This window comes from Pan paniscus, chromosome 18 (assembly GCF_029289425.2).
Source record: "Pan paniscus chromosome 18, NHGRI_mPanPan1-v2.0_pri, whole genome shotgun sequence".
Classification (NCBI taxonomy): Eukaryota; Metazoa; Chordata; class Mammalia; order Primates; family Hominidae; genus Pan; species Pan paniscus.
This window is the reverse complement of record NC_073267.2, coordinates 33,957,501-33,981,994: the sequence shown is the minus strand read 5'-3', so window position 1 is coordinate 33,981,994 and position 24,494 is coordinate 33,957,501. Positions and strand designations below refer to the sequence as shown.

General features: G+C 54.2%; 3 protein-coding genes across 13 annotated transcripts in view; 1 reads left to right on the top strand and 2 right to left on the bottom strand.

Annotated features, from left to right (window-relative positions):
• Window positions 1–1,371: 1,371 nt before the first annotated feature.
• On the bottom strand, window positions 1,372–15,030 carry RNF40 (ring finger protein 40). 4 transcript variants are annotated; one of them, XM_008959607.4, is made up of 20 exons: window positions 14,202–15,030; window positions 13,923–14,125; window positions 13,315–13,482; window positions 13,041–13,182; window positions 12,215–12,421; window positions 11,555–11,676; window positions 11,287–11,433; window positions 11,115–11,189; window positions 10,334–10,453; window positions 10,058–10,237; window positions 9,740–9,875; window positions 8,603–8,724; window positions 8,088–8,515; window positions 7,882–7,999; window positions 7,631–7,780; window positions 7,220–7,432; window positions 7,018–7,143; window positions 4,626–4,766; window positions 4,409–4,510; window positions 1,372–2,652 (listed from the first exon to the last, which is right to left on the bottom strand). In XM_008959607.4, exons 2-20 carry the CDS (start codon window positions 14,052–14,054, stop codon window positions 2,476–2,478), a joined length of 3,006 nt encoding a protein of 1,001 aa, XP_008957855.1. In that variant the 5' UTR covers window positions 14,055–14,125; window positions 14,202–15,030; the 3' UTR covers window positions 1,372–2,475. The 4 variants fall into 4 exon arrangements, with proteins under 4 accessions (XP_008957855.1, XP_003807521.1, XP_008957856.1 ...); XM_003807473.6 differs by having other exon boundaries at window positions 14,240–15,029; XM_008959608.5 differs by having other exon boundaries at window positions 1,372–2,276; window positions 14,240–14,788.
• On the top strand, window positions 14,842–19,172 carry CFAP119 (cilia and flagella associated protein 119). 7 transcript variants are annotated; one of them, XM_003807476.6, is made up of 9 exons: window positions 14,842–15,048; window positions 15,367–15,398; window positions 15,928–15,993; window positions 16,146–16,315; window positions 16,877–16,947; window positions 17,143–17,259; window positions 17,354–17,423; window positions 17,500–17,589; window positions 18,941–19,172. In XM_003807476.6, exons 1-9 carry the CDS (start codon window positions 14,842–14,844, stop codon window positions 19,117–19,119), a joined length of 1,002 nt encoding a protein of 333 aa, XP_003807524.1. In that variant the 3' UTR covers window positions 19,120–19,172. The 7 variants fall into 7 exon arrangements, with proteins under 7 accessions (XP_003807524.1, XP_008957859.1, XP_054955199.1 ...); XM_008959611.5 differs by having other exon boundaries at window positions 17,044–17,259; XM_055099224.3 differs by lacking the exon at window positions 17,500–17,589.
• A 57-nt stretch (window positions 19,173–19,229) lies between these two features.
• The window catches only part of PHKG2 (phosphorylase kinase catalytic subunit gamma 2), a 9,638-nt gene continuing 4,373 nt past the window's right edge, over window positions 19,230–24,494 (bottom strand). For both annotated transcript variants that reach the window (XM_003807475.4, XM_008959616.6), the window contains exons 5-10: window positions 23,329–23,394; window positions 23,069–23,232; window positions 20,323–20,413; window positions 20,075–20,228; window positions 19,880–20,005; window positions 19,230–19,791 (exon numbers count right to left, since the gene is read on the bottom strand). In XM_003807475.4, the coding sequence (XP_003807523.1) occupies window positions 19,498–19,791; window positions 19,880–20,005; window positions 20,075–20,228; window positions 20,323–20,413; window positions 23,069–23,232; window positions 23,329–23,394 (895 nt within the window). In that variant the 3' untranslated portion in view covers window positions 19,230–19,497. The remainder of the gene's footprint in view (window positions 19,792–19,879; window positions 20,006–20,074; window positions 20,229–20,322; window positions 20,414–23,068; window positions 23,233–23,328; window positions 23,395–24,494) is intronic.

Below are 24,494 nucleotides of genomic sequence, written 5' to 3'. Positions count from 1 at the left end.
CCCTGTCTCTAAAAATACAAAAATTAGCTGGGCGCAGTGGTGCACGCCTGCAGTCCCAGCTACTCGGGAGGCTGAGGCAGGAGAATCGCTTGAACCCGGGAAGTAGAGGATGCAGTCAGCCGAGATCGTGCCACTGCACTCCAGCCTGGGAGACAGAGTGAAACTCCGTCTCAAAAAAAAAAAAAAAAAAAAAGGTTTGGTTCCTGCCACCACATCAGTGGTTGCTGCCTCACTGACATTGTGGGATCTTCACCCCGTTCCCTTGGACTTGACCTTGAGAAAGTGGTTTGATGCCGACTTTTATTAGGTATGAAGACCCACGAGGAGAGTTTTGCCCCTCTGATAAGGAGACCGGGTGGCCTTTAGCGCAGATATCTAGAGAGACGATGCGGAATTACTTGGCATCTACTCAAGAGCCCAGGCGAAGGCTACTCCTGGAAGGGGACCGCGCTTACGGAGGCCTGGCTGACCTCCACCCGTGACCGGTGCGGCGCTCCTGAGACTGGCGCTCTCCAGGGGCGAAGGTGGCCGCGTCTCTATGATGCAATATCCTGCGTTTTTCCCACCCTCGCACCGCTGCCCCAGGCCATCGGCACTTTCTCTGCGGCCCGATGTCCTCCCCCGCCGCGGCCCGCGCTTCCACCAGCGTGCCCGCCGCCGCCGGCCCTACGCCCGAGGTCACCGTGGCGGCCCGCGTCTCCTTCTCCAGTCCGTCCTGGTCCAGCAGCGGCGGCCCCGCTTAAGTCCCGGGCGCCAATAGGATCCGAAGGCGCCACCGCTGAGACGCACGCGGCCCCTGCCGTGGCCATAGCCCTGTCGCCAGCGCCTGAACCAACACCGCTCCGCACCGGCTCTAGCGCCAGCCCCAGTCCCGCCTCGGTGAAGGATCCGCCGGGGGCGCCTGCAGCGCGCTGAGCCCAGGGGCGCCGCTCGGTACACGCCGCACCGCTCCCGAGGCCGATTGCAACGAGGGAAGTCACCCAGCTGAGGTGTCCCGATCTGTGCATTCGAGTGGTGTGGGGGTGAAGCCGCTGAGAAGCGGCCCGCAGGATCCAGTTCAGGCCGGCCTTTGGCCAGCGCAACCGGAAAACCAGCTCTCTCTCCGAGAACCTCCTAACCATGTGCGGACCAGGAACTACACTTCCCAGGATGCAGCCCGAGGAGTCCCGGCATCCCCCGGCCATGACAGCCAAGGGCGTGGTCAGACTGGGGTCGGTGGCAGCAGGACAGGCGGCTCCGCGACGACCACCACGCTCTCCCCTTCAGGCCCAGTCCGGGATCCCTGCCGGCCGTTAAGTCTGAGCCCTCCCAGGCTCACACCAAGCCAGCAAAGTGCTGCTCAGCTGCTGCAGCTAAAATCGGGGGACTACATTTGGGGTGCGCGGCCTGGCTACTCTGGCTGCAAGCCGAGGGTTGAACGTTTATTCATCACAATTAACAGCCTATACAAGCATCTCTAGAACAGAGGCTGTGGGTCCAAACGGGTCCCTGCAGCTCCAACCCTCTGGCCTCTCCGGGCACTGCCCTCACAGCCGATGGAGCATGGCTGGGCAGGCAGACAGGACACAGGCTCAGTCACAGGGTGTCAGGGGGAAGCTCTTCTAGCTGGAATGATTGGAAGTTGGCCCAGCGGCTGGGGTTGGTCTGTCCCTTCCCCTCCTGGGAAGTTCCACCTCCACTGTAGTTAAGGCCACCAGGATGAAAGCAGGGTTAGGTCCAGGGACCCAGTAGAGCCTTGGGACGCATGAGGTGGGGGTAAATGGGCTTCGCAGAGAAATGGAGATTGGGAAGGGGCCTGATTAGAATAGAAACTGATGATGTTGGTTCAGCACCTGCAAGATGAGGAAGGTGACTGCAGCAACCTTAGAGCTTCCCAAAGGAAGCAAGTGATGCCCCCATCTGCCAAGAGGGTACCTCCTTCAGCCCTTGGCACAAGAGCCAGACCAAGGTGTCCAGGGAACTCCACAGGACAGAAGCCCTGCCGAGGTTAGGGGGATGGTGGGTGAAGGAAAGTCTTCCTGGGGCCTGCAGCCCAGTCTCAAACAAGGAACAAGGACATGGCCCACTGGTCCTCCTTTGTGAGCCAGTAGGCAGGGAGCGAGCCTTCTCTAGGGTAGATCACAGCCTGGGGAATTTTCCTTAGGGTTAGGATGCATCCACGGAGACAGACAGGTTAGGGCCAGTTTCCGGGAAGCTCAGTCGAGTGCTCTGGGCTCCTCAGGCCTCTCAGGCAGACCTTTTCTGTAGGGCAGTGCCCCCTAGGCTGCAGCTCTGACCTTTAGGAAAAGATGGAACGAAGCTTGGCTGATCCCATGCCCACTAGCATGCACCAGGGTCCCCAAACCAACTAGATGGGCAGGGGCTGGGCCCATGGGGTCCGGAATGGAGGGTGGGGCCACTAGGCCTGGGGTGGGGAGGAGATGGGGGCACAGCCCCCAGGGTCCATGGTGTTCCAGAGTCCCCTGAGTTTCAGGTTCAGCTGATGTAGATACGATGGAAGTCGTGGGCACCAAAGGCCGCGTTGCACTTGGGGCACTTCCTCTGGCGGGCCTCATAGCGGCCCCGCACGCACTCGAAGCAGAAAACGTGGAAGCACTTGGTAAGGACTGCATCCTTCTTGCGGGTGTTACAGCAGGGGCAGGTCAACCGCGCCTGGGCCAGGCAAAGGCATCAGCTTGGGAACAACTCTGACAGTGCCCAGACCCCAAGCTGACAGCAGGAGGAGTCCAGGCCAAGCCCACCACACTGGAGACTGCACCTCATCCTCCCATAACCCTGGAGGTAAGGACGAGCACTCTATGAATGAGCAAACTGAGGTGCAGAGGCGCCAAGGTCTCAACACTAGAAATCAGCAGAGTCCGGATTCATCACTGGGCAGTGATGGCTATCATGTGTCCCCTCAAAAGGACAAGGACCCACAGGCCCAGCCTGGACTCTGCCTTGGGGCTTCATCTCCTGCCCCACTGGCCTTCTCTGGTGAAATCCCAATCTTGTCTACCTCTTCACCTGCACTTGCTCAGTCACAGCTGGAATGGCAATGCAACTAGAAATCTGTTCTCTCTACCCTCAACTGGGCCCAGCCTCGGCACTGGCCAGAGACCCTGCCGTGGGTCCCTTTTTAGCCTGAGACCTCTCTTCCGCCACCAGGAGGGTCTCACCTCCAACTCCAGACATGGATTGACTCAACTCAGCATCCCCCAACAGTGCTCCTCCAGCCTGCTAAAATCCCAGCCCAGCCTGCCGCCTCAGCAGCCTCCCTGCCATCACTCCTGTCTCCCAGGACCCTACACACCAGCACTGAACAGGCTCCCAAGCCTGCCTCTACCCCATGGCTGCCTCCAGCTGCCTCTGCCCTTCAAGGCTCAACTGCTTCCAAGGGATGACCAAGTCATATGTGGCTTCCACCTCTGCCTCTACTGACATTCCCCAAGCATGTTCTCCAGCCCAGCCCTTTTGCCTTGAGCACCTTCCCAGCCTCCCAAAGGGGTCCCACAGGCACCTTCTCAGCATCCTTTGACACCATCCCATAGAACCTGCTCCCCCGCAGGCCTCCTAACCCCCTAAATGGTACTAGCTATCCACCTAGTTTCTCAAACCAGGAAACCAGGAGTCCTCCAAGTGTTCCCTTTCCCTCACTCCATGCATTCGATCCACCCCCGAGTCCAAGCAATTCTGCCTCTGAAATGTCTCCTGAACCCATCTACTCTGGTTTCTGCCTCAGTGACTGCAATACCATAACAATTTCCCTGCCTCCAGTCTACCTCTTCCAGCCCAAAACCAACAACAAATCTAACCACATCACTCTCCTGTTTAAAACCCTTTGAGGTCTCAACCTGGTGTACCGCACTCTTCAGGAGGTGACACCGCCCAACCTCTCCACATCGGCTCCTCTGATTACAACCTCCGGTGCTGTCCCAGCAACCCCTCCGCTCAAGCGTCCACATCTGCTGTTCCCTTTGCCTAAAGCTACTCACTCCCGTTCCTCACAGCCACGTCTGGCCTATTCTTCAGGTCTGCTGTGGTGACATTCACTCCAGGAAGCCTGCTGACCCCAGGGCCAGGGGAAGGGCCTCCCCTGAGTCCCCTCAGCCCCTCTGGCCTCTGCCATCACATTACACATTCTGGGATGAGAGAATTACTTGGCTGCCTCCTCCCCTAACTGACTGTCAGTTTCAAGAAGTCAGAGACCAGGGCCAGTTCCTAGCCTCCCAACCCACACCCAGCCAAGCACTGTGCCTGGCTCACAGTACATGTACAGCAAACAGCATTTGACTCTGTGACCACTGTGCTGCCCACTTTCTGCTGCCCTACATTACTTCCAGGGTCCCCAGACTCTCCACTACAGTCTCAGCAATCCTGCATCTACAATTCCCAGGTGGATAGGGCACAACTTGGCCCACAGCCCCACCTTGTACTCCTTGATCTCCTCCTGGAGGATTTCATCCGCATCTGCGTAGACCTCCACCTTCCTCTGCTTTTCCAGCTTGCGCCGCAGCCGTGAGATGTCCTCCTGGGGCAGGAGAGGCCTGGCTAAGGGCAAGGGTCCTCAACCTTGAACCGCTTGCCCCCAGGATAGGTCCGTGACCGTGGACCACCCTGGCCTGGCCCCTCACCCCTGCACACACCTGAGCCCTCTTGAGGTTGAAGCTCTCTTTCTCACGAGCAGCCCGGCTCTCTGCCAGGCAGGGCTGGATCTCCCGCAGCCGAGTCTGCACGTGCTCCAGCTGCACCTTCAGGTCCTCGGCCAGCTGGGCGGCTTCTACAGCCTGAGTAGGGTGGAACAGGAAGGAGGCACTGGTCTGAGCCTGGTGACTCAGGCATGTGGAGTCACGGCCCACCAATGCTTGTGTCTAGTGCCCCAGTGACACCTGCCCTGGAGCTGCTCCTGCCTCCTGAGCCCTAAGCCCTCCCCTCCTGTTCAACCTCTCCAGTTCCTCCCGTGTGATGCTGTTTTTTGGGGTTTGTTTTTTGTTTGTTTTTTTGAGACGGAGTCTTACTCTGTCCCCCAGGCTGGAGTCCAGTGACACGATCTCAGCTCACTGCAACCTCCGATTCCTGGGTTCACACCATTCTCCTGCCTCAGCCTCCCGAGTAGCTGGGGCTATAGGCGCCCACCACCACACCCAGCTAATTTTTTGTATTTTTAGTAGAGATGGGGTTTCACCGTGTTAGCCAGGATGGTCTAGATCTCCTGACCTCGTGATCTGCCCGCCTCGGCCTCCCAAAGTGCTGGGATTACAGTCATGAGCCACCGCGCCTGGCCTGCTGTCTGGTTTTTGAGCTTTCACAAGGCTCTCCTCTCTGCTCCCCTCAACTTCCCCACCACACGTGCAGCTCCCCTGGGCCCCAGCTCAAGTGTCACCTCCTAAAACGCTCCCCTATTTTTCTTTGACAGCACCTCAGATTCCTGCCCAAGGCTTACTGTGACATGCACTATTTGGGGGATTACTGGCCTGCTCTGCCTGCCAAGACCTGAAGTTCCAGCTTTGACTGGAAGGCAGGGACCTTCTTGTTCCCAATGTCTCCACAGCAATCAGCGCAAGGCCTAGTACATAGCAGGGATGTAAAATATGCTGCTTAAATGGGCCAGGCGCGGTGGCTCACACTTGTAATCCCAACACTTTGGGAGGCCAAGGCGGGCAAATCACGATGTCAGGAGTTTGAGACCAGCCTGGCAAACACAGTGAAACCCCGTCTCTACTAAAAATACAAAAATTAGCTGGGCAAGGTGGCAGGCTCCTGTAGTCCCAGCTACTCGGGACACTAAGGCAGAAGAATCGCTTGAACCTGGGAGGCAGAGGTTGCAGTGAACTGAGACCGAGCCACTGTACTCCAGCCTGGGCAACAGAGCTAGACTCCGTCTAAAAAAAACAACAACAAAAAAAACACAAACATACTGCTTAAATGAATGAACTAACTGGAGAAGAAAACAGCTTCAGAGGAAATGGAAATCAATGTTAATCTTAAGCCTTTAGCCAAAGCTAGACATTTCTTCTATTTAATACAACTATGTGACAAAGAACATCATCCCCACTTTACAGTTCACCAGCGAGTGGTTAGAAGGTAGAGCCTGGAGTCAAGGAGGCTTGGACCCAAATATTAGGGCCACTCCCTCTTGAGCAGAACAATCCACCTCCCTGAGCCTCAGTTTCCTTATTTATAAAATGAGGCTAAAAACAAAATCCAGCCAGGTGCAGTGGCTCACGCTGTAACCCCAGCACTTTGGGAGGCCAATGTGGGTGGATCACAAGGTCAGGAGTTCGATACCAGCCTGGTCAACATGGCGAAACCCTGTCTCTACTAAAAAAAAATACAAAAATTAGCCGGGCGTGGTGGTGCGCGCCTGTAATCCCAGCTACTTGAGAGGCTGAGGTGGGAGAGTTGCTTGAACCTGGGAGACGGAGGTTGCAGTGAGCCGAGATCGCACCACTGCACTCCAGCCCGGGCGACAGAACAAGACTCCATCTCAAAAAAAAAAAAAAAAAAAATCCATCTTTTGTTTTTTTTCCCTAGGGACAGAGTCTCGCTCTTGTCACCCAGACTGCAGTGCAGTGGTGCGATCATAGCTCACTGCAGCCTCAACCTCCTGGGTTCAAGTGATCCTCTCACCTGTCAGCCTGTCACTCGAGAAGCTAGGACTACAGGCGTGCACCAGCACACCCAGCTAATTTTAAAATTTTTTTGTAGAGATGGGGTCTCACTATGTTGCCCAGGCTGGTCTCCAACTCCTGGCCTCAAGCAAACCTCCCGCCTCTGTTTCCCAAAGTGTTGGGATCACAGACGTGAGCCACCACGCCCGTAAACACCATCTTGATAGGATTAGTGAGACTGAAATGTGACCAAGCATGTCAAGTACTCAGCATGTGGTCTGGCACATGTAAATGTTCAATATGTGTGAGCTGTTCTGTGACAGCCTGGCTTCACCTCAGGCTATTGCATCGGGTGCTCTGAGCAGAACCGGAAGGTGAGGAGGTGAGCCAGCAGCCCAAGCTGTGTGTCCCCCTGGCCCAGCCTCACCTTCCGCTTGTTGAGCTCCAGGGCTTGGCTGCGCAGCGTCAGCTCCTTCTCCACACCCCCGAGGCTGCCCTGCAAGGCTCGCTCCTTCTCCTCCAGCTTCTGCACAGTCAGCAGCTGGGCATCCACCTAAGGACCAGAGGAGGACTCAGGGCCATGACCCCCACCTCTCCAGCTCCAGCCTGCAAGCTGGCGGCGGCCATACCTGGGACTTGAGGCCAAGGACCTGCTCGCCCAACTCATCCTTCTCCTCCCGCAGCAGCTTGTGAATCTGGTTGGCCTTGATCCGCTCTGACATTAGCTTAAAGTTGGCATCATCCTTTTCCCGCAACTGCTGTAGCAGCCGCCCGTTCTGTTCCTGCATGTCCTCAAAAGCCTGACCTGTCACATCCATCTCTGAGAGCAGAGCCTCCTCCTCCTGCAGCAAGTGGGCAGAGACAAGATTGAACGTGGGAAGTGGACAGGATGGCTGTGGGGGAACCACGGGAAAACGCAGCGAAGCAAAGAACCACAGAGGGGACCCAGATCATCAAGGTGCTGCAGGCACTAGAGGCACCAAACAGGGTATGAAGGGAGCTCCCTGCGCTCCGACGCGAGGGCACCACATGGGCCGCACCTGCTTGGTGGCACCCAGCTTGCGCTGCAGGTGTTCTATCTGCTCCTCTGCCTGCCGAATGCGCCGCAGGGCATCCTCATCCGCGATCTTCTTGCTCTCCCTTCGATCCCTCTCCTCCAATTCCCGGATGCGGCTCCGCAGCTCATCAACCTATAGCACAGGGAAAAAGAAACTCTCTTGACACTGCTTCCTGCTGAGCTAGGACTCTGCTCTGCCTTTCCGAATGCCCCACAAGCCCCAGCTGCCCTCACCTCGGCCTTGGCCTTGCGTTCCGCTGCCATGAGCTGCACCTTATCCCGCTGCTCCTTGGGCGCTGACTTGTACATATCCAGCAGCAGTTTCATCTCCTTCTGGCTCTCCTGGGCCTTCCTGGCAAGAAGGTACAGGAGGAAGTCTTAGTGAGTGGGACTGGAGGCCACCTGGCAGGGTCAGGAAGGAGACAGGAACAGAGCCTCACTTGAGCTCTGCTCGGAGACCCTTGAGGAGTTCTGATTCCTTCCGCTTGGCTTCTTCCACCTTGGCCTTCTCCCGATCAGCCCTTGAGAGAGCGGAGGCTACAGGTGGAGGTCCTAGGCCAGGACCTTCCCGTTCCCGAAGCTCCCGCTTGGGCCTGGCCTCAGGTTCTCGGCCCCGGGAGGAAGGGCCCTGGGCCCCAGGGGTTACACCCTGGAAGTCCTCTTCAGAGGGGACCAGCTCCTCCTTCTTCACTGAAGTGGTAGTAGTGGTGGTGCCAGGCACTGGAGCCATCTCCTTTCTGTTGTCGGGGGTACTGACAGGGCCTGGCCCACCCTCCTCTTTCCCTGGGGCTGGGGCACTGAGGCCAGAATCCTCTGGGTGGCCCAGGTTAGGGGTGGAGTGGGCAGAGCCACTGGCCTGGGCCCGGAGCTGCAAAGGCAGAGAGGAAGAGGGATGAAGTCAGATGGTGTTCACTGGAGTCTAGCCAAACCTTTTACCAGGCAGGCCCCTTCTCACCTTGCCAATCTCAGCTTGTACTTCTCGAAGCTTCCGCTTGTATCGCTGGGCGTCCCCTTTTAGCTGGTGGTTGTGGTTTTGAAGACTACTAATCAGGTGGCGCATCTCACGGTTGATGGGCCCTGGAGGAGCATCAGCAAGTAAAGGTGTCAGAACCAGTTCCTGGGTTAGGACTCCAACCCCTCAGTGGGGTAAGAGGCTATGCCATCACTCCCACTGTGCAGGAGGGGAACATTGCGGCCTCAACGGAGCATGAACTCATCAAAGTAAATAATGCTGACTTCAAGGAAACTCACCCAAAATTAACTTGACACTGCCTATTCATACGATTTTTGCTAATATAGAGTATGTGGTTTTGTTTTTTTTTTTAAATAGAAACAGTGTCTCACTTTGTTGCCCTGGCTGGTCTCAAATTCCTGGCCTCAAGTGATCCTCCCACCTTGGCCTCCGAAAGTGCTGGGATTACAGACATGAATCACCACACCTGGCCTAGGTTTTTTCTTTTTTTTTTTTATACATCCAATTCCCTTTAATAGAGAAGGTAACTGTAACATTCACAAAAGTTAGTCAACTTCTTCTAGATTCTTAAATATCACCTTCCCAGTACATTTCCCTGGCCTCCTATCCAAAATTGCAACACCCTTTCTCCTGATACTTCCTATCTTCCTTTTCTGCTTTACTTCCCTATTTGTCAAGAGCTAACACATTTTCCATTTTTCTTCTACTAGTTCGTCTTCCTCTAGTCTGTCTTCTATCAGAATGTTGCTCCACATGGCAGGAATTCTGTTTTGTTCACTGGCATAACCCCAAACCCTAGAACAGAGCCTGGCTCAGAGGTGGCATTTGATAAATCTTTGTAACACAAGTATCTGAGAGACAGAGACGTCATCAGACCAGAAGAATGAGGACAGGGCTGACAGCTCAGACTCTGCATGTGCCTGCTCCATCAGCCACCCCAGCTGGCGTGACCCTCACTGTGCCTGGGAGCCAAGCAGTGCAGGCCCTGTTTTGCATAGGAAGCCGAGGCTCTGTGAAAAAAAAGGCCTTAGCCTCTTGCATCTGGATAAGCAGCAGCCCCACACCAGGGCCCAGCACTCCCAGATAAGGCCCCACCTCCGCCCTATCCTCACCACATACCCGCCTGCTCGTTGGCCGCCAGATTCTGCTCAAACTCGATGCGCAGCATCTCATACTCCTTGCGTACCTGGGCCAGCGTGTCCTCCAGCTGAATGACCTCTGTGCGTAGCTTCTTCTGCAGCCCCAGCTCGTCGCTCTGTGGGTTGATGTGTTAAGGACCCACACAGCCCCTCGGTCCCACCTCAGGACTCAGTATCTTAGGAAGAATCTATTCCCCAGGGACCCCTGGCTGGCACACAGGGCCTCGGAAGGCACAAACACGTCAACACTAACGGTTTGGCCCTTAGCCCAGCCCTAACGCCTGTTCCAGGGCCATACCTCCATGTGCTCGATGTGTCGCAGGTGGGAGTTCTTTGTGGCCAGCAGCAGGCCCCGAGCCTCGTCTAGCTGGGTCTTCACTTGCAGAGACTCGTTGTAGAGCAGTGAGAATTGGGCCTGCAGCATGCGGTACTCCCCCGTCTCCCGCACTACCTCCTCAGGAAGGCTCCGCAGGGCCACCTGGGGCAGGGATGCCCAAATGGGATCAGCAACAGGATTCAGGGCTCAGTCCCTCCCTTACAGGCCCAGGCCCTCTCAGCCCCTACGGCAGCCCACCTTGAGGCGCTCATTGGTCCGCACAGCCCCCTGAAGTTCGGCCTGCAGTTTCTCCAGCTCTGCCATGCGGCTGTTGGCCAGTTCCTGGTTTTCCTCTAACTCTGCATTCAGCATCTCAAACTAAGGAGTGGGAGGCAGGGCCATGGGAGGCAGGGCCAGACGTGGCAGCAGGCCTCCCTTACATCCCCAGCATACACTCCACCCCAAGCACCCCGTGCAGGGCAATGATCGATTCTGACACCCCAAACCAAGTACTTTCCTAAGGGCTCCCAGAAAAATGGGAGAAAATTCAATACTGCATGGTCGGTGCTGGGAACTAAGGCTCTTAACTGATGAGGAGTCACGGAAGCATTCCAGGAAGGCCTAAAGTGCTAATAAAGGGAAAAAGGGCACAGTGACCACCAGATGCCAACTGACTCCAACTCACTCTTAGCTCTCTCTTCTGTGCTTTATCTTTGTGGTACTCATAACACACTGATACGCTATTTTACTGATTTCTTGTCTGTTACCACAAGTAGAACCTAAAGATATATTCTTTTATTTATTTCTTGTCTGGTCCATGAAAGTTTTGACCTCTATTTTGTTCTCACCAATATGCCTAGTGCCTAGCACTAAGTGTTCAAAAATCTACTCCACAAGTATATGAATGCATGAAAAAAGAGCAGCAGGAGTGACCAGGAAGGGCCTCGGAGATGGATGTTTGTCCTTTGTCCTGAGGGGAATTTCAAGAGTGCAACACAGAAGAGGTTGTGAGAAGGGGTGGGAGGAAAACGCCGCTCACCTTCTGCATGCTGAGTGTGATCTGGCCCCCCTGGAAGCCTGAGGAGCTCCCAGATACATAGTAGCCAGAGTTAAGCTGTGGAGAGAAAACAGACAGGCAATGGATGTAGAGGGGAGGAGCTAAGGCCCAAGGGCCCAGCCTTGCCTCACCTGCCCCAGCACCCCTGCCCCACCTGCTCTAAGGCCTCTGCCAGGTGCTTATTGAGCTTTTGCTCTCGCTTCCGCAGCTTCTCGATGTCCCACTGCAAGTCCTCCACTGTTGTCTCCATCTCCAGCACCTTGGTCTCTGCCGATGTCACTTTATCCTGGAGCTCGGAGTACTGGGAACAATGAGGGAGCAGATGCTTGGATGGGGGACTTGGTTCCTGACGTCCCTGAGTGCCCATCTAACCCAAATCCTGCCTGATTCTAATCACACCCCCAAAGCCCCCGACTCCTCACCTCCAATGAGATGCGGTGGTGTTTCTCCTGCAGCTGAGTGGCCAAGTCCTGCAGTCGCCGGTTCTCACGGCCCAGCTCTCGGGTGCGTGCCTGAGCCACCTCACTGAGGGGCTCACTGTCCCCTGGGAAGGCAGGGCCCAGGTAAGAGCCCAGCTCAGGGCAATGGGGCAAACAACTAACTCATTCTGGAGTCTGCTATATACCCAGTGTGATCCACCAGCTGTCTTGCCCATTTCTCATGACAAAGCCAGGAGTCTTTATCCCCACTGCACAGAGAAGGAAACCAGCTCAGAGAAGGGAGCCACTTTCCCAGCATGTCCAGGTGAGGGTGGGAGAAGCCTGTCAACCTACAAGGCCTGAGCCCTTGAAGCTATGCCTTGTGGATCCGCAACCCACACCAAGTGCTCCAGAGGGGCCTCTGGCCAGGAGCCTCTACCGGCATCAACAACTCCTCCAACCCATCTCTCTAGCATTCAATCCCGGAATCAAAGTTGGAACCCCCATCTACAGCCTAACCTACCTCTTCCAAGAACATGGCTGATTTATTCCTTGGGAAATTCTGGCCGCCCTTGGACTCGGGCATTAGGGGAATCAGGAAGGGGTGCCATCAAGATGCAGGTGGGGATGGACGCCCCTTCGGTATGGGCACAAAGAACCCACCTCGGCTGTACACTCGCTGACAGAGTTCCTCCACCCGGCGCTGTAGGCGGTCTGAGGCCTCTACCACACGAGACACAGCTGCCTTGGAGAACTCCATTCGGCCTTGCAGCTCCAGCTCCACCTCCTCACTGCTGCTGGCACCCAGTGCCACCACAAAAGCCAAGGCCGGCTCACTGAGAGGGGGCCGCAGCTGCATCAGCAAGGGGTCTGGAAGGAATGGACAGACCCTCATGAGGATAAGAGCAGCAGTTACTACCACTCTGTACCAAGTCCCAGACTGAGCCCTTCAATACTCATGGTTCACTTAATCAACACAATCTATAATGCACTATTATCTCCATCCTGAAAGTGAGACAAATGAAATTCAGGGAGGTAAAGTAATTTCCTCAAAGCTACAGAGTTGTGTATCACATCCTCAGAGAACCTTCCTGTACTTTACCAATATAATTAGAATCACACACACATGCACGCACACACAATCATTCCGTTTCAGGAGCCCCAGTACTTTCTGCTTACTATGTTTATAATTTCCTCCCTCATAGCAAGTGCAACACTCATTTCTAGGAAGTGTCAAATACATAGTTAATACTCAACCACAATACTGTTTTGAAACAAATGGGTGTCAAAACATGAATTGCTCTATAAACCAAGTTAGTCAGAGTCTAAAGCCTGTGTTTTTGTGCACTGCACTTTACTGCCCAAACATGAAATCCATTTCGTGAGAAGTAGTAAGATAGGCAATTCAGGGGCCCAACACCAAAGTCCCCTCCTCCCCAGGACTTCTCCCAGAACTTAAGCTCCCCAGATCCCAGCACTCTGGTCCTACCTCTCAGCTCTGATGTCCCCGGCTCTGGGAGAGGAGTCCCATCACATGTTGGCCCCTCCTGGGTCCCAGGTGCCTCAGGCGCTGAAGACAGCTCCCCCTGGCTCTCATGGCATCGGAGAAGGGCTTCCACAGTTTCATCCAGCTGGAAGGAGAAAACATCAAAAATGTTATGAATCCCTTAGTGCTTTCCAACATGATACTCCTTTCCTAGCAGGGGAATCTGGAGATTGGCAGCTGAATCAAGGCCTGTTCTTTGAAAGCAGAAGGTATCCACCTGGGCCCAGTAACGATTGACGATGAGGAGTGTGGCATCATCTGTGGCCTGCCGCTTCTCCAACTTCTCAATTCGTTCTCGGAGTTCATCTTCACAAGCCTGCCGTTGTTCCAGCCGCTCTGCCAGTTTCTTGTTCTTGAACTGTAGTACCTTCAGGTCCATCTCCTCCTACCAAAGGAAACAAAGGGGCCGACGAGAGCGTCAAGCACGGCCCACAAACCAATCACAGAGAGAGAGAGAGGAGCAGAGCATCTGCAATGCATGGGAGATGGAGGTATTCCCACACTAACCGCTAACAGAATCTAAGGAGGCTCAGACAACACACAGCGAAAGTGTCTTTGTTGTGAGGAGGCTCACGTTGTTTCTGCCTGTCCCCTTGAAAATCCTTAGTCTTTGACAAGTCACACGCCCCCTGGAAACCTGTTTTCCTATCTGTAAAAGGAAGACAGGCGTCGTGTTCTGAGCTTCTTTCTGACCTTTCTTTCAAGGTCCTGTAACGCGGACCTTGCTAAACCTGGGGAAGTGGATGTAAGATTCCGCACAGTTTGGCCAGAGAACAGAGGGAGGGCTCTGGGAAGTCCTGAGGGTTAAGGCAAGAGCCCACGAACCGTGGAAGAGATGCCTCCAAGACGAATGGGCTCGATAAGAGTCGTGGTGGTCTTCTCCTCACGACTCAGCTTCTTCTCCGGGGGCCCTGAGCCCCCGTCGCCGGCGGCGCGTTTGTTGCCTGGCCCAGACATGGCCGCGGCGGCTGGAGCGGCGCAGGGTCCCCTGAGGGGCGTCAGACGGGAGGAGGCGGTACTTCCGTCACCTGCAGAAGACACAGAGCAGAGATGTGGGAACGGCTGGTGTTCCACAGCCCCAAACACCCTCCACCCTGCACACACCTGCTGGATCCCGTCCCCCCCGGCGCCAGAGCCCTCACCAGCAGCAGGGTCAGCCTAGCGCCGCCATCTTGGATTTCACCGGACGTCACTGGACGTCACTGGCCCCCCCCCAACGGTGCGCAGGGCGCAGGCGCCAAAGGCAGCCCCGGATGTGAGGAAACTCCTTTATCTTCTGCTTCTATTGGTTACGCTTGGTCCCGCCACTCGGGTCCTCTGGCTTCTTCCCAAACACCTCCTCTTTCTCTCGGTGATTGGCCAAGAGGCAGTTCCCATAGTAACTGACACCGCGCTCCCACTTCCCAGCCTGGAGGACAGCGCCGGCCCTCGTATTAGCAACCTGGAAGAGAGGGCGCCCAGGTGGGCACTCGCAACTTCTTACGTATCTGCGCGTTCTCTTCGCACCCACTGGCGTGAGCCTGCGCTTTCCGCCTTCCTTCCCTCACAAGCCCCCTTGGCAACCGTCGCCGTTGAGACGGAGGGAGACGCCCCCACGGATTCGCCCCGCCGCGCCTCTGCGCGCGTAGATTGGCCGGAGCGAGGCGAACGGGCCCGGCCTTGGTAGCCGCCGACCGAGCGCTGGCTGTCCTGGAACCTAGGCGGCGGGAGCCCGGGGCGCCCCGCGGCACGGAAGAGCGGCGAGATGCTCAACCGCAAGACCAGCCACTTTTTGGGAATGAGGGTGCAGTCGGAGCTTGAACATCTCTCCGAGCTGCGGCGGGAAGCGGGGAAGGATCGCAGCTCAGTGCATGGGTCGGCCGCGCGGACGCGTGCGAGTGTGCGGACTCAGTGGACGACGGCGGCGGCGGCGACGAAAGCGGATGAAGGCCCTGGAGCCAACTTGTTTCCGGTGAGGGCGGGACAGTCTGGTCTGCTCGTGAATATTTATAAACCGGCTCCCCCGCAGGCGCCACCTGTCATTATGCTTACTAACGTTCGGGACGTCTCCCGGGCTGCTTGGGCGAGCAGAGGCAGGGGTGTGTGACCCCGGTGGTTACTGTGCTCGCGTAGAGCACCTAGGGCCTGCTGAAGCCCTCCCTCGCCCGCGCCTCTCCTTCTTAGTCCTTGATATGAGATGGCAAGTTACAGCGGCTTCTCCGGCCTGCTGGAGATTCGCTACGGGCCAGGACACCGCAGCTGCCTTCCCCAATTCGCTTTCTTTCCGCAGCCGCCGCTGCCCCGGCCCCGGATCTGCATGTGGTGAGTGTGAAGAGACAAAAATTACACTGAATATTTGCGTTCTTTATTGTCTCCCCAACAGTCCTGTCTGTGGCCAGGGCATCCCCATTTTACAGATGAGACTGAGGCCTGGAGATGCAATTACTCCAGGTGACTGGAAGTTGGCTTTCCAGCCTCTCCAGTCCGAAGAGGAGGCAGTGTGAGAAAAAAAGAGCCAAAGACAGAATGTAAATGGAGTCTCATGGCCGCTAAGGAGTATTGTACAGAGGGGGACACTGAGGGCCACAGGGAGTACTTGACCAAGGTCATACAAGGTAGTGGCAGAGCAGAAAAAAGAATTCAAGATTCCTAACCCTAGGCTTTAGAAATGGAGAGGCTCATAAGAGTTCATTTAGGCCCAGAGAGTTAACGATTTGCATAGTCACACAGCAAGCTGGCAAAAGAGCCCAGCTTCACGCCGGTGGCCAACTCCCAGTCTCACGCACTAGCTGTCACAGCCCTGTCATGATAGGTAACGGCCACCAATACTCTTTTTCTTTTACTATAACAGGAAGTACCTGGACGTCCATTCCATGCACCAGCTGGAGAAGACCACCAATGCTGAGGAGATGAGGGAGTAGGGACTGAGGGGGGCGTGGGAAGAGCTCTTGGCAAAGGCTGAGGGGTCAGGTTGGGAAAACATGAGGAATGGCTGACTCCAAAGCATGTGGTGGGTGTAGGGTGATGAAAGGAGGCCCAGTTGTCACTCACTCCTCTCTCCCTCCCAAGGGTGCTGGCTGAGCTGCTGGAGCTAGGGTGTCCTGAGCAGAGCCTGCGGGACGCCATCACCCTGGACCTCTTCTGCCACGCGCTCATTTTCTGCCGCCAGCAGGGCTTCTCACTGGAGCAGACGTCAGCAGCTTGTGCCCTGCTCCAGGATCTTCACAAGGCTTGTATTGGTGAGAGGGGGCAGCTACCAGGTTTGAGCCCCAGGGAGAAGAGGAACCGGGGCTGGCACAAGTGACCATGGGAAGCAGAAGCAGGGGATTTCTGCCTGGAATATGTCATTATTAGTAGCATCATCATACACAAGCCATCAGCTTTCCAATCCACTGCTTCCTTATCTAGAAATTAAGGATACAGCACACATTTTACAGGACTGTCCTGAGAAATAATATATGCAAATATATGCATAGTGCACAATAACACCTGCTTTAGAATGTTTAATAGCTCTTGCTTCAGAATGTTTAATAGCTGAAATGATCTATTTCTTGGTTTATTCCCCTAGAATATAAGCTTCGTAAGGGCAGGACCTTGTCTGTCTTGTTCAGTGCCTAAAACAGCATACAGTGGGCATATAGTGGGTATTCAATATTTGTTACATGAGTTAAGGAAACAAGCCAGTGCTGAAACCCAGATCTGTCTGCTTCTGAAGCTCATGGTCATAAACAGCTGTTGAGTGAAGTGAATGAATGGATACCAGAGAGGGCCTCACTGCTGCATCTTGCTTTCCCTACCAGCAACCCCCTTGGGCAACGTGGAGGAGTGCTACCGCTACTTCACCAGTGTCCTTTTTTGCCATGGAGTCAGGGTCAGTTCCCCTGGAACATTCTGGAACCTTTACCCATCCCCAGACAAGGTCTCACTCAGTCTCTCTCACATTCATCACCCTTATCTTCTTGTGAAGACCCCAGTGGGCTCTCCTTGCTCCTGTTGCTGGGCTTTTGGAGGCAAAGCCAGGGCTCCGGAAGGTAGTCAGGGTTCTAATTCCGAGTCACCACCACAGCGGCCTCCTTTCAGCATCGACCTCTTCAAAGAGCAACAGCTGCTGGCCTTGGAAGACTACGTGGTCAACACTTACTTCCGCCACTTCAAGCTCTATAAATACGTCTTCACACCCCAGGTAGGGGGTGGTGGACCATGAGGAGCCACCCTCAACCGCCCCTCCCCTCAGCACAGGTGCACTCCTTTCAGCCTCCCTCTGCCTTGCTTCCCAGGTGCGGCTGGATCTGTCTTTGACTTACATGGGGCTACAGCCACCCAAACTGTGGCCAGAGAGTGAGACGGGTAAGGGAGAGTGCCAGGGCAGGGCTGGGCTGGGCCAGGCGTGGGGCCACAGTCTCTTCCTGCTTCTGGTTTGCAGAGAAAGAAGAAAGCAAGGAGATGGAGGAGCAGGCAGTTACCCCGCAGAAAGAGGAACTAGAGACAGTGGCCCCGCCAGAGCCAGAGCCAAGTGAGGATCTGGAGAGGGCAGGCTGCCCTGCCCTCTGAGCAGGTGTAGAATGAAGGGTTTGGATCACATCAGGACTTCAGACTTTTTGTTTTTAGTCAGAGTCCTTTCTCTAAATGATCCCTTATGCAGAAGTCCAAGATGACAGATAAAAGCACAGCTGCAGGCCAGGCGTGGTGGCTCACACCTGTAATCCCAGCACAATCTGAGGCAGGCGGATTGCCTGAGCTCAGGAGTTCGCGACCAGCCTGGGCAACACCGTGAAACCCCCTATCTACTAAAATACAAAAAATAGCCAGGCATGGTGGTGCGCGCTTGTAGTCCCAGCTACTCGGGAGGCTGAGGCAGGAGAACTGCATGAACCCAGGAGGTGGAGACTGCAGTGAGCCAAGATCTGGCCACTGCACTCCAGCCTGGGCAACAGAGCAAGACTCTGTCTCAAAACAAACAAACAAACAAACAAAAAGCACAGCTGAAGTGGCTCCAGAGAAATGATCATTAGAAAGCCAATGACGGTGGCTTAAAACCTATATGATGGGTTGATGGGTGAAGCAAACCACCATGGCACATGTATACCTACGTAGCAAACCTGCATGTTCTGCTTGTATCCCAGAACTTAAGAGTTAAAAAAAAACAAAGAACAGGCCAGGTGCAGTGGCTCACGACTGTAATCCCAGCACTTTGGGAGGCTGAGGCAGGCGGATCACGAGGTCAGGAGATCGAGTCCATCCTGGCTAACACTGTGAAACCCCGTCTCTACTAAAAATACAAAAAGTTAGCCGGGCGTGGTGGCGGGTGCCTGTAGTCCCAGCTACTGGGAGGCTGAGGCAGGAGAATGGCATGAACCTGGGAGGCAGAGCTTGCAGTGAGCTGAGATCGCTGCCACTGCACTCCAGCCTGGGGGACAAAGCAAGACTCCATCTCAAAAAAAAAAAAAAGAGAAAGCCAATGACAGTAACAGCCAGCACATACTTGGCAATAGGTGTGCAGTGCATGCCCTGCTCTAAGCATTTTACATAAATTAACTCATTTAATCCTCCCTCAATCCTATGTGCTAGGTATCACTATCCACATTTCATACAAGGAAACTGAGGCACAGATAGGTTAAATAACCTAAGGTCACACAGCTACTGAGTAGGGATCAGAATTTGAAGCTGCAAAGTCCAGCATAGCCACCCTACCCAACTACCTCTCACACAAGGGCTTGCTAACATTTCCTAAAGGGAAACAACATTGCTACCTCTATATCCCCACCAGGGGAAATTTGGGGACTGTGTTTGCCCAACTAGGGACCATCCCCCCATTGCCAGACAGCATCTCTCCTCACCCTGCCCCTTCTTCCCTGCCCCTGCAGGCCACGTCCACGTCCTCCGAGCCTACATCAAGACCCAAGTGAACAAAGAGCTGGAGCAGCTCCAGGGGCTGGTGGAGGAGCGGCTCAAGGCCAGCGAGGAAAGGCTCAGCAGCAAGTTGACTGCACTAGAGCGGCCCTTCCAGCTACCTCCGGGTAAAGGCAAGAGCAAGACCAAGTGACCCCCAACATTTTCCCCAATAAAGGTCTGGGCCAGAATGGCACCATCCCTGCACCCTGCTGAGCACCTTCTGGGCTTTCCTGCCCAAGCCAGACAGACACAGGACACCTGTTCTCCCTGGCGTGTAGCAGATTTTATTTCATATGCAGTGCATGCAGCACTGACCGGGCCAGGCGTGGCGTTCAGAATGGCTCCCTTCCACCCCAGCTCTGATCTCAGAGTCCTGGCCAGTGGGGAGAGAGGTACCGGGCTGGTCTTCAAGAGGGTAGCAGGATCAGTGGTGGGCCTGAGGCCAGAGGCCAGAGCCCAGAGGAGCTGGAATGATCAAAACCCTTCTTCTGGAGAGTTCTGCTTCCTGGGAATCCCTGGGGTTGAGGTCCTAGCCCAGCACAAGCACGGCCTCATCCTCAGTTATAGCAGCAGAGTCTCCCTCCTCTTCAGGGCCCATGATGGGAAAAGGCCCAGGGGGCCGGTGCTGAAAGAGAGCCGCCCGGTTCTGCTGCTCCCCTTTCTTTACCCAGTGCCCGTAGAGCCGGAAGGCACAGTTGTCGATGAGGCGCCGCACTGACCGCAGCGCATAAGGGTCCCTCAACAGTGCATTCTTGGTTAGTGGCCGTACACGATGGGTGCTTAGGGCCACTCGTCCAGCAGCCAGCACCGTCCACACTGCCACCTGGGAAGGGGGGCAAGGTGAGCTCTAGTGCAGGGGAAAGATCATGGGACAGAGGAACGGGCCCAGACCCTGATACACTCAGGCTTACCCGGAACCGCTGGCGGGGGGTGAGGTTCCAGGGTTGGCTGCCTTCACAACGCTCAAAGAAGGGGTGCTGTAGGGCCTGCTCAGCTGTCAGGCGTGCCTCAGGATCCACCTGCAGCAGCCTGGAGATCTAGGAGAGACCCAGAGCATGAGGGGCAGCTCTTGGGCCTCCCCTACTGTCCTCTCAGCCCCAGCTCACCAGGTCTTTGACAGTGCTGGAACGGTCATCCCACTCGGGGGAACTGAACTGGTACTGGCCCTCCATGATCATGCGTAACATCAGGATCTGCCGCCGGTGCCAGAAGGGTGGCGAGCCAGCCAGGAGTGTGAACAAGATCACCCCACAGGCCCAGCTGGGAAAGAGACTGGAGTCAGGCGGGACTGGGTGACGGGCAGACCCAGCAAAGGACAGCAAGCACGGGAGGGAGGGGGAGACCAGGAACTCACAGGTCGACCTCCTTGCCATAGCCTGGGTGGGTTTCATCCATGGAGCATTTAAGGATCTCTGGCGCTAGATACCCTGGGGTCCCACACAACTCTGGGGAGAGAGGACCAAAATTGAGGGGATGCCACCAGCCCCTCTAGGGCCCTTAGCACTGGATCTCTGCTGGAGCCTCCTCAACGCTGCCAGGACTACCAGTGTTCCCATCTTCCTTCTGTCTGCCTTCTGCCAAGTCTCCTGCTGAGGCACTATCCCTGCTCAACAGTTGGCTCACCATGGCTCCTGGTGGCCTTCCTAGGAAAACCTGGGTTTTGGATTGATTTCAAGGTCCTTGTTCCACCATATCATTTGCCTCCTCCAACCCTACCTACCCACTATCCAAGCCAACCTACCCACTCCTCACAACTTGTTACCTTAGTTTTATATATATCATAATGCATATGGAAAGATTATGTATTTTTACATACATCATAATACATATGCAAAAAAAATTTTGCTGCATTCCTATCTGCCCAAACCTCTTCCTCCTCCTATAATCTCCAACTATCACTCAACCCAAGGGGAAGAAGCGGAGATAAGGAATTTCTTTTCTTTTTTTTTTGGAGATGGAGTCTTGCCCTGTCGCCTAGTCTGGTGTACAATGGCATGATCTCGGCTCAATGTAACCTCCGCCTCCTGGGTTCAAGCGATTCTCCTGCCTCAGTCTCCCGAGTAGCTGGGATTACAGGCACGTGCCACCACGCCTGGCTAATTTTTTGAATCTTTAGTAGAGACAGGCTTTCACCGTGTTGGCCAGGCTGGTCTTGAACTCCTGACCTGTGATCCGCCCACCTCGGGCTCCCAAAGTGCTGGGATTACAGGCGTGAGCTACCGCGCCCGGCGAGCTATGAGATTTCTTAAAGCACATAATGGGTAAGTCCTTTGTTTAAAACCCTTCCCTGATTCCACATCATGACACATGATCAAATCTACAGTTCTAAAGTCCAGAGCCCTCCAAAACTTTATCCAAGTCTGTATTTTTATATTTATTTATTTTTAGAGACAGGGTCACTATGTCACACAGGCTGGAGTGTGGTGGCACTATCACAGCTCATTGTAGCCTTGGGCTCCTAGGCTCAAGTGAGCCTCCTCCTTCAGCCTCCCGAGTAGCTGGGGTGACAGATGCGTGCCACCACGCTTGGCTCAAGTCTGTATTTTTAGTTTGTTCTACCACTCGGGCACCAATTCTTCCAGTACTTTCTGAACCTTGTTCCATGGCACACTTCCAGGAGATTTTAACAGCCCCGAATTGAAACTGACTTTGTTGGGAAATTCATTCCTACACCAAGTATTTATTGAATGCCAAGTTGCATTGATTTGCTAAGTGGCAAATGAGATGAGCCCTTACCGAGCTCACTGTCTACCTGAAGGCAAGTGAGAAATAACAATATAGTAAGACGTGTTGTGAATGAAGAAGATGGGAGAACAGAAAGCAAGGGGACCTAAGCTGCCCTGGAGGTTTAAAGTGAAGCCTGAATTACCCAAGCCAAGGAGAGGATGCAGTGGCAGAAGCCTGAATTACCCAAGCCAAGGAGAGGATGCAGTGGGCAGAGGCAAAGATGATTCCAGAAAGGGGAAAAGTACATGTGGAAGCCAAAGGGTTTTAAAGTACAACATCCACCAGACATGTAGATCCACAGGTTAAGAGTATGAACTCTGGAGTCAGACTGTCCAAGTTCAAATCCTAGCATTACGACCCTAGAGCAGTCATCTCACCTCTTTGAGCCTATCTATAAAAAAAGAGACACAAATACTGTCTGTCACACAGGGCTGTGAAGAGGATTTAGGGGAATAAGCCATATAAAGACTGGTGCCGACCAGGCACAGTGCTCACGCCTGTAATCCCAGCACTTTTGGAGGCTGGGACAGGAGGATCACTTGAGGTCAGGAGTTCAAGACCAGCCTGGCCAACATTGTGAAATTCCATCTCTACTAAAAATACAAAAATGAGCCAGGTATAGTGGTGGGCACCTGTAATCCCAACTACTTGGGAGGCTGAGGCAGAAGAATAGCTTGAACCCAGGAGGTGGAGATTGCGGTGAGTGAAGATCATGCCACTGCATCCCAGCCTGGGTGACAGAGTGAGACTCTGTCTCAAAAAAAAAAAAAGAAAAAAAAAGACTGGTGCCTGCCTCACAGGTGAATGCCCAGTAAACGGTAGCTTTTCATAAGTCTAGTACAAAGCCATTGAGGGAGAGAGTCAGTGGCAGACTAAAGGCTCTGAAGAATCCCACAGGTGAATTTTATTTGAAGTTTCCCATTTGCAGTAGAAACATTCCTGTCACAACAACTGTATTCACATCAGGTGAACCTGAGGCCCAGGGCCCAGGTGGGAAGTGCAGTCTGGACACATCACATCAGGCTCTTGTGGTCCTGCACTCCAGACCCCAAACGTGGCTGAACATGTGGCTCCCTTTTTTACCTCCTCTATGGGGCTCAGGCTGAATTGGCGTTCCTTCCTCCGGGCTCCCCTGGCCTGGCCCTCTGCCCACTGTGCACCACTGTCTGCCTGCTTGTCTGTCTCCATCCTCCCAGGTCAGGATGCCCACTCTGAGGTAAACATAGGCTTTGCACCCACAGGATACTTGGCAAGTGCCCAATGACTTCTCCCTTTTTCTTGGCACCAGGGACTTGGTACTCAGACCCAGCCAACCAATCTCATCAGGCCTGGGTCTCCCCTCCCAAGCCTATTAGGGCACTAGATCCCCTCACCTCGAAGCTTCTCGCCAGGTTCCAAGTGGCAGGAGAACCCGAAATCTGAAAGTCGGATCTGCATATTGTCATCTAGGAGAATATTCTCGGGCTTCAGATCTCGATGCACAATGTTGTTGGCATGGAGAAAGCTCACTGCTTCCAGCAGAGACCGCATGATGGACCTGGGGGAAGGGGAGGCGGGTGCAGTCTCCTCCTTGGCTCCTCCCTGCCCTGTCCCACCCCCTGCTCACCCCTGGGGCTTCAGGCTCAACCCTTACCTGGTTTCCTTTTCAGAGAGGGCCACCTTCTCTGTGAGATAGTCAAACAGCTCTCCCTTCCGCATCCTAAGGGAAGGAGGGGCATAGGAGGCAGCTGCATCCCACAGTGGGGGCTGAGAAAACAGACCAGTGCTCATACAAAATATTGTGGAAGAGGCCACTAAAGATAGATTCCTCTGCAGACAAACCAAAGGGTCTAGAAACACAGCACTCCAACAAGGCAGTTTGGCCTGGTGTGTTGGCAGCTGAAATACCTGCATTATGCCATGATGGGGCAATTATGGCAAAAATGAGAGACTTCTTGTGACAATATAATTTATAGGAGGTTCTTGTTGAGAGTAACTATGCGTGAAAAAGGCCTCTCAAAGTGAATCTATAAAGAAAATGGACCAAAATTTCAGTTTTTTGTGGCACAAAGGTTGAATAGGACCTTATTTTGAAGTTTCGTCTTTAAAAGCTGAGGTTATAATTATGTGTCAATTAAAAATAATACTTTCAAAATTGAGGTTATATTTGCACTCTGCATCAGTCCTCAAAGTAACATTATCAGGTGCTGTTTTGGGGAGTGTAGGCACTCTGCATGGCTGCAGGATGGCATAATAGACATCCTTACGTCCCCTCTGACTTTTGCAGAGGGCCATTTCTGTAAATATATCGAAGCCTTCATGAATTTTTTCCAAGGGCCTCTTTTAAATCTTTGGAATTCAAATCATTCTCTTTCAAAATACCTTTGCAGTTGGTTTGCATTATACCAATTGCATCGGACATTCAGATTCTGACCAGAAAAAGAACTGATGGGCAGAGACAGACACCAGAATAGTTAGCGTGTTAAGCAGCGCGAGAGGCTGGTGAGCGAGGATCTATTTTCTAAGTGGTCAGTCCACTGCTGAACACTCTCTTTTTTTTTGGAGATAGAGTCTCACTCTGTCACCCAGGCTGGAGTGCAATGGCACGAACTCAGCTCACTGCAACCTCCACCTCCCGGGTTCAAGCAATTCTCCTGCCTCCCGATTAGCTGGGATTACAGGCACCGACCACCATGCCTGGCCAATTTTTTGTATTTTAGTAGAGACGGGGTTTCATCATGTTGGCCAGGATGGTCTCGATCTCTTGACCTCATGATCCGCCCGTCTTGGCCTCCCAAAGTGCTGGAATTACAGGCGTGA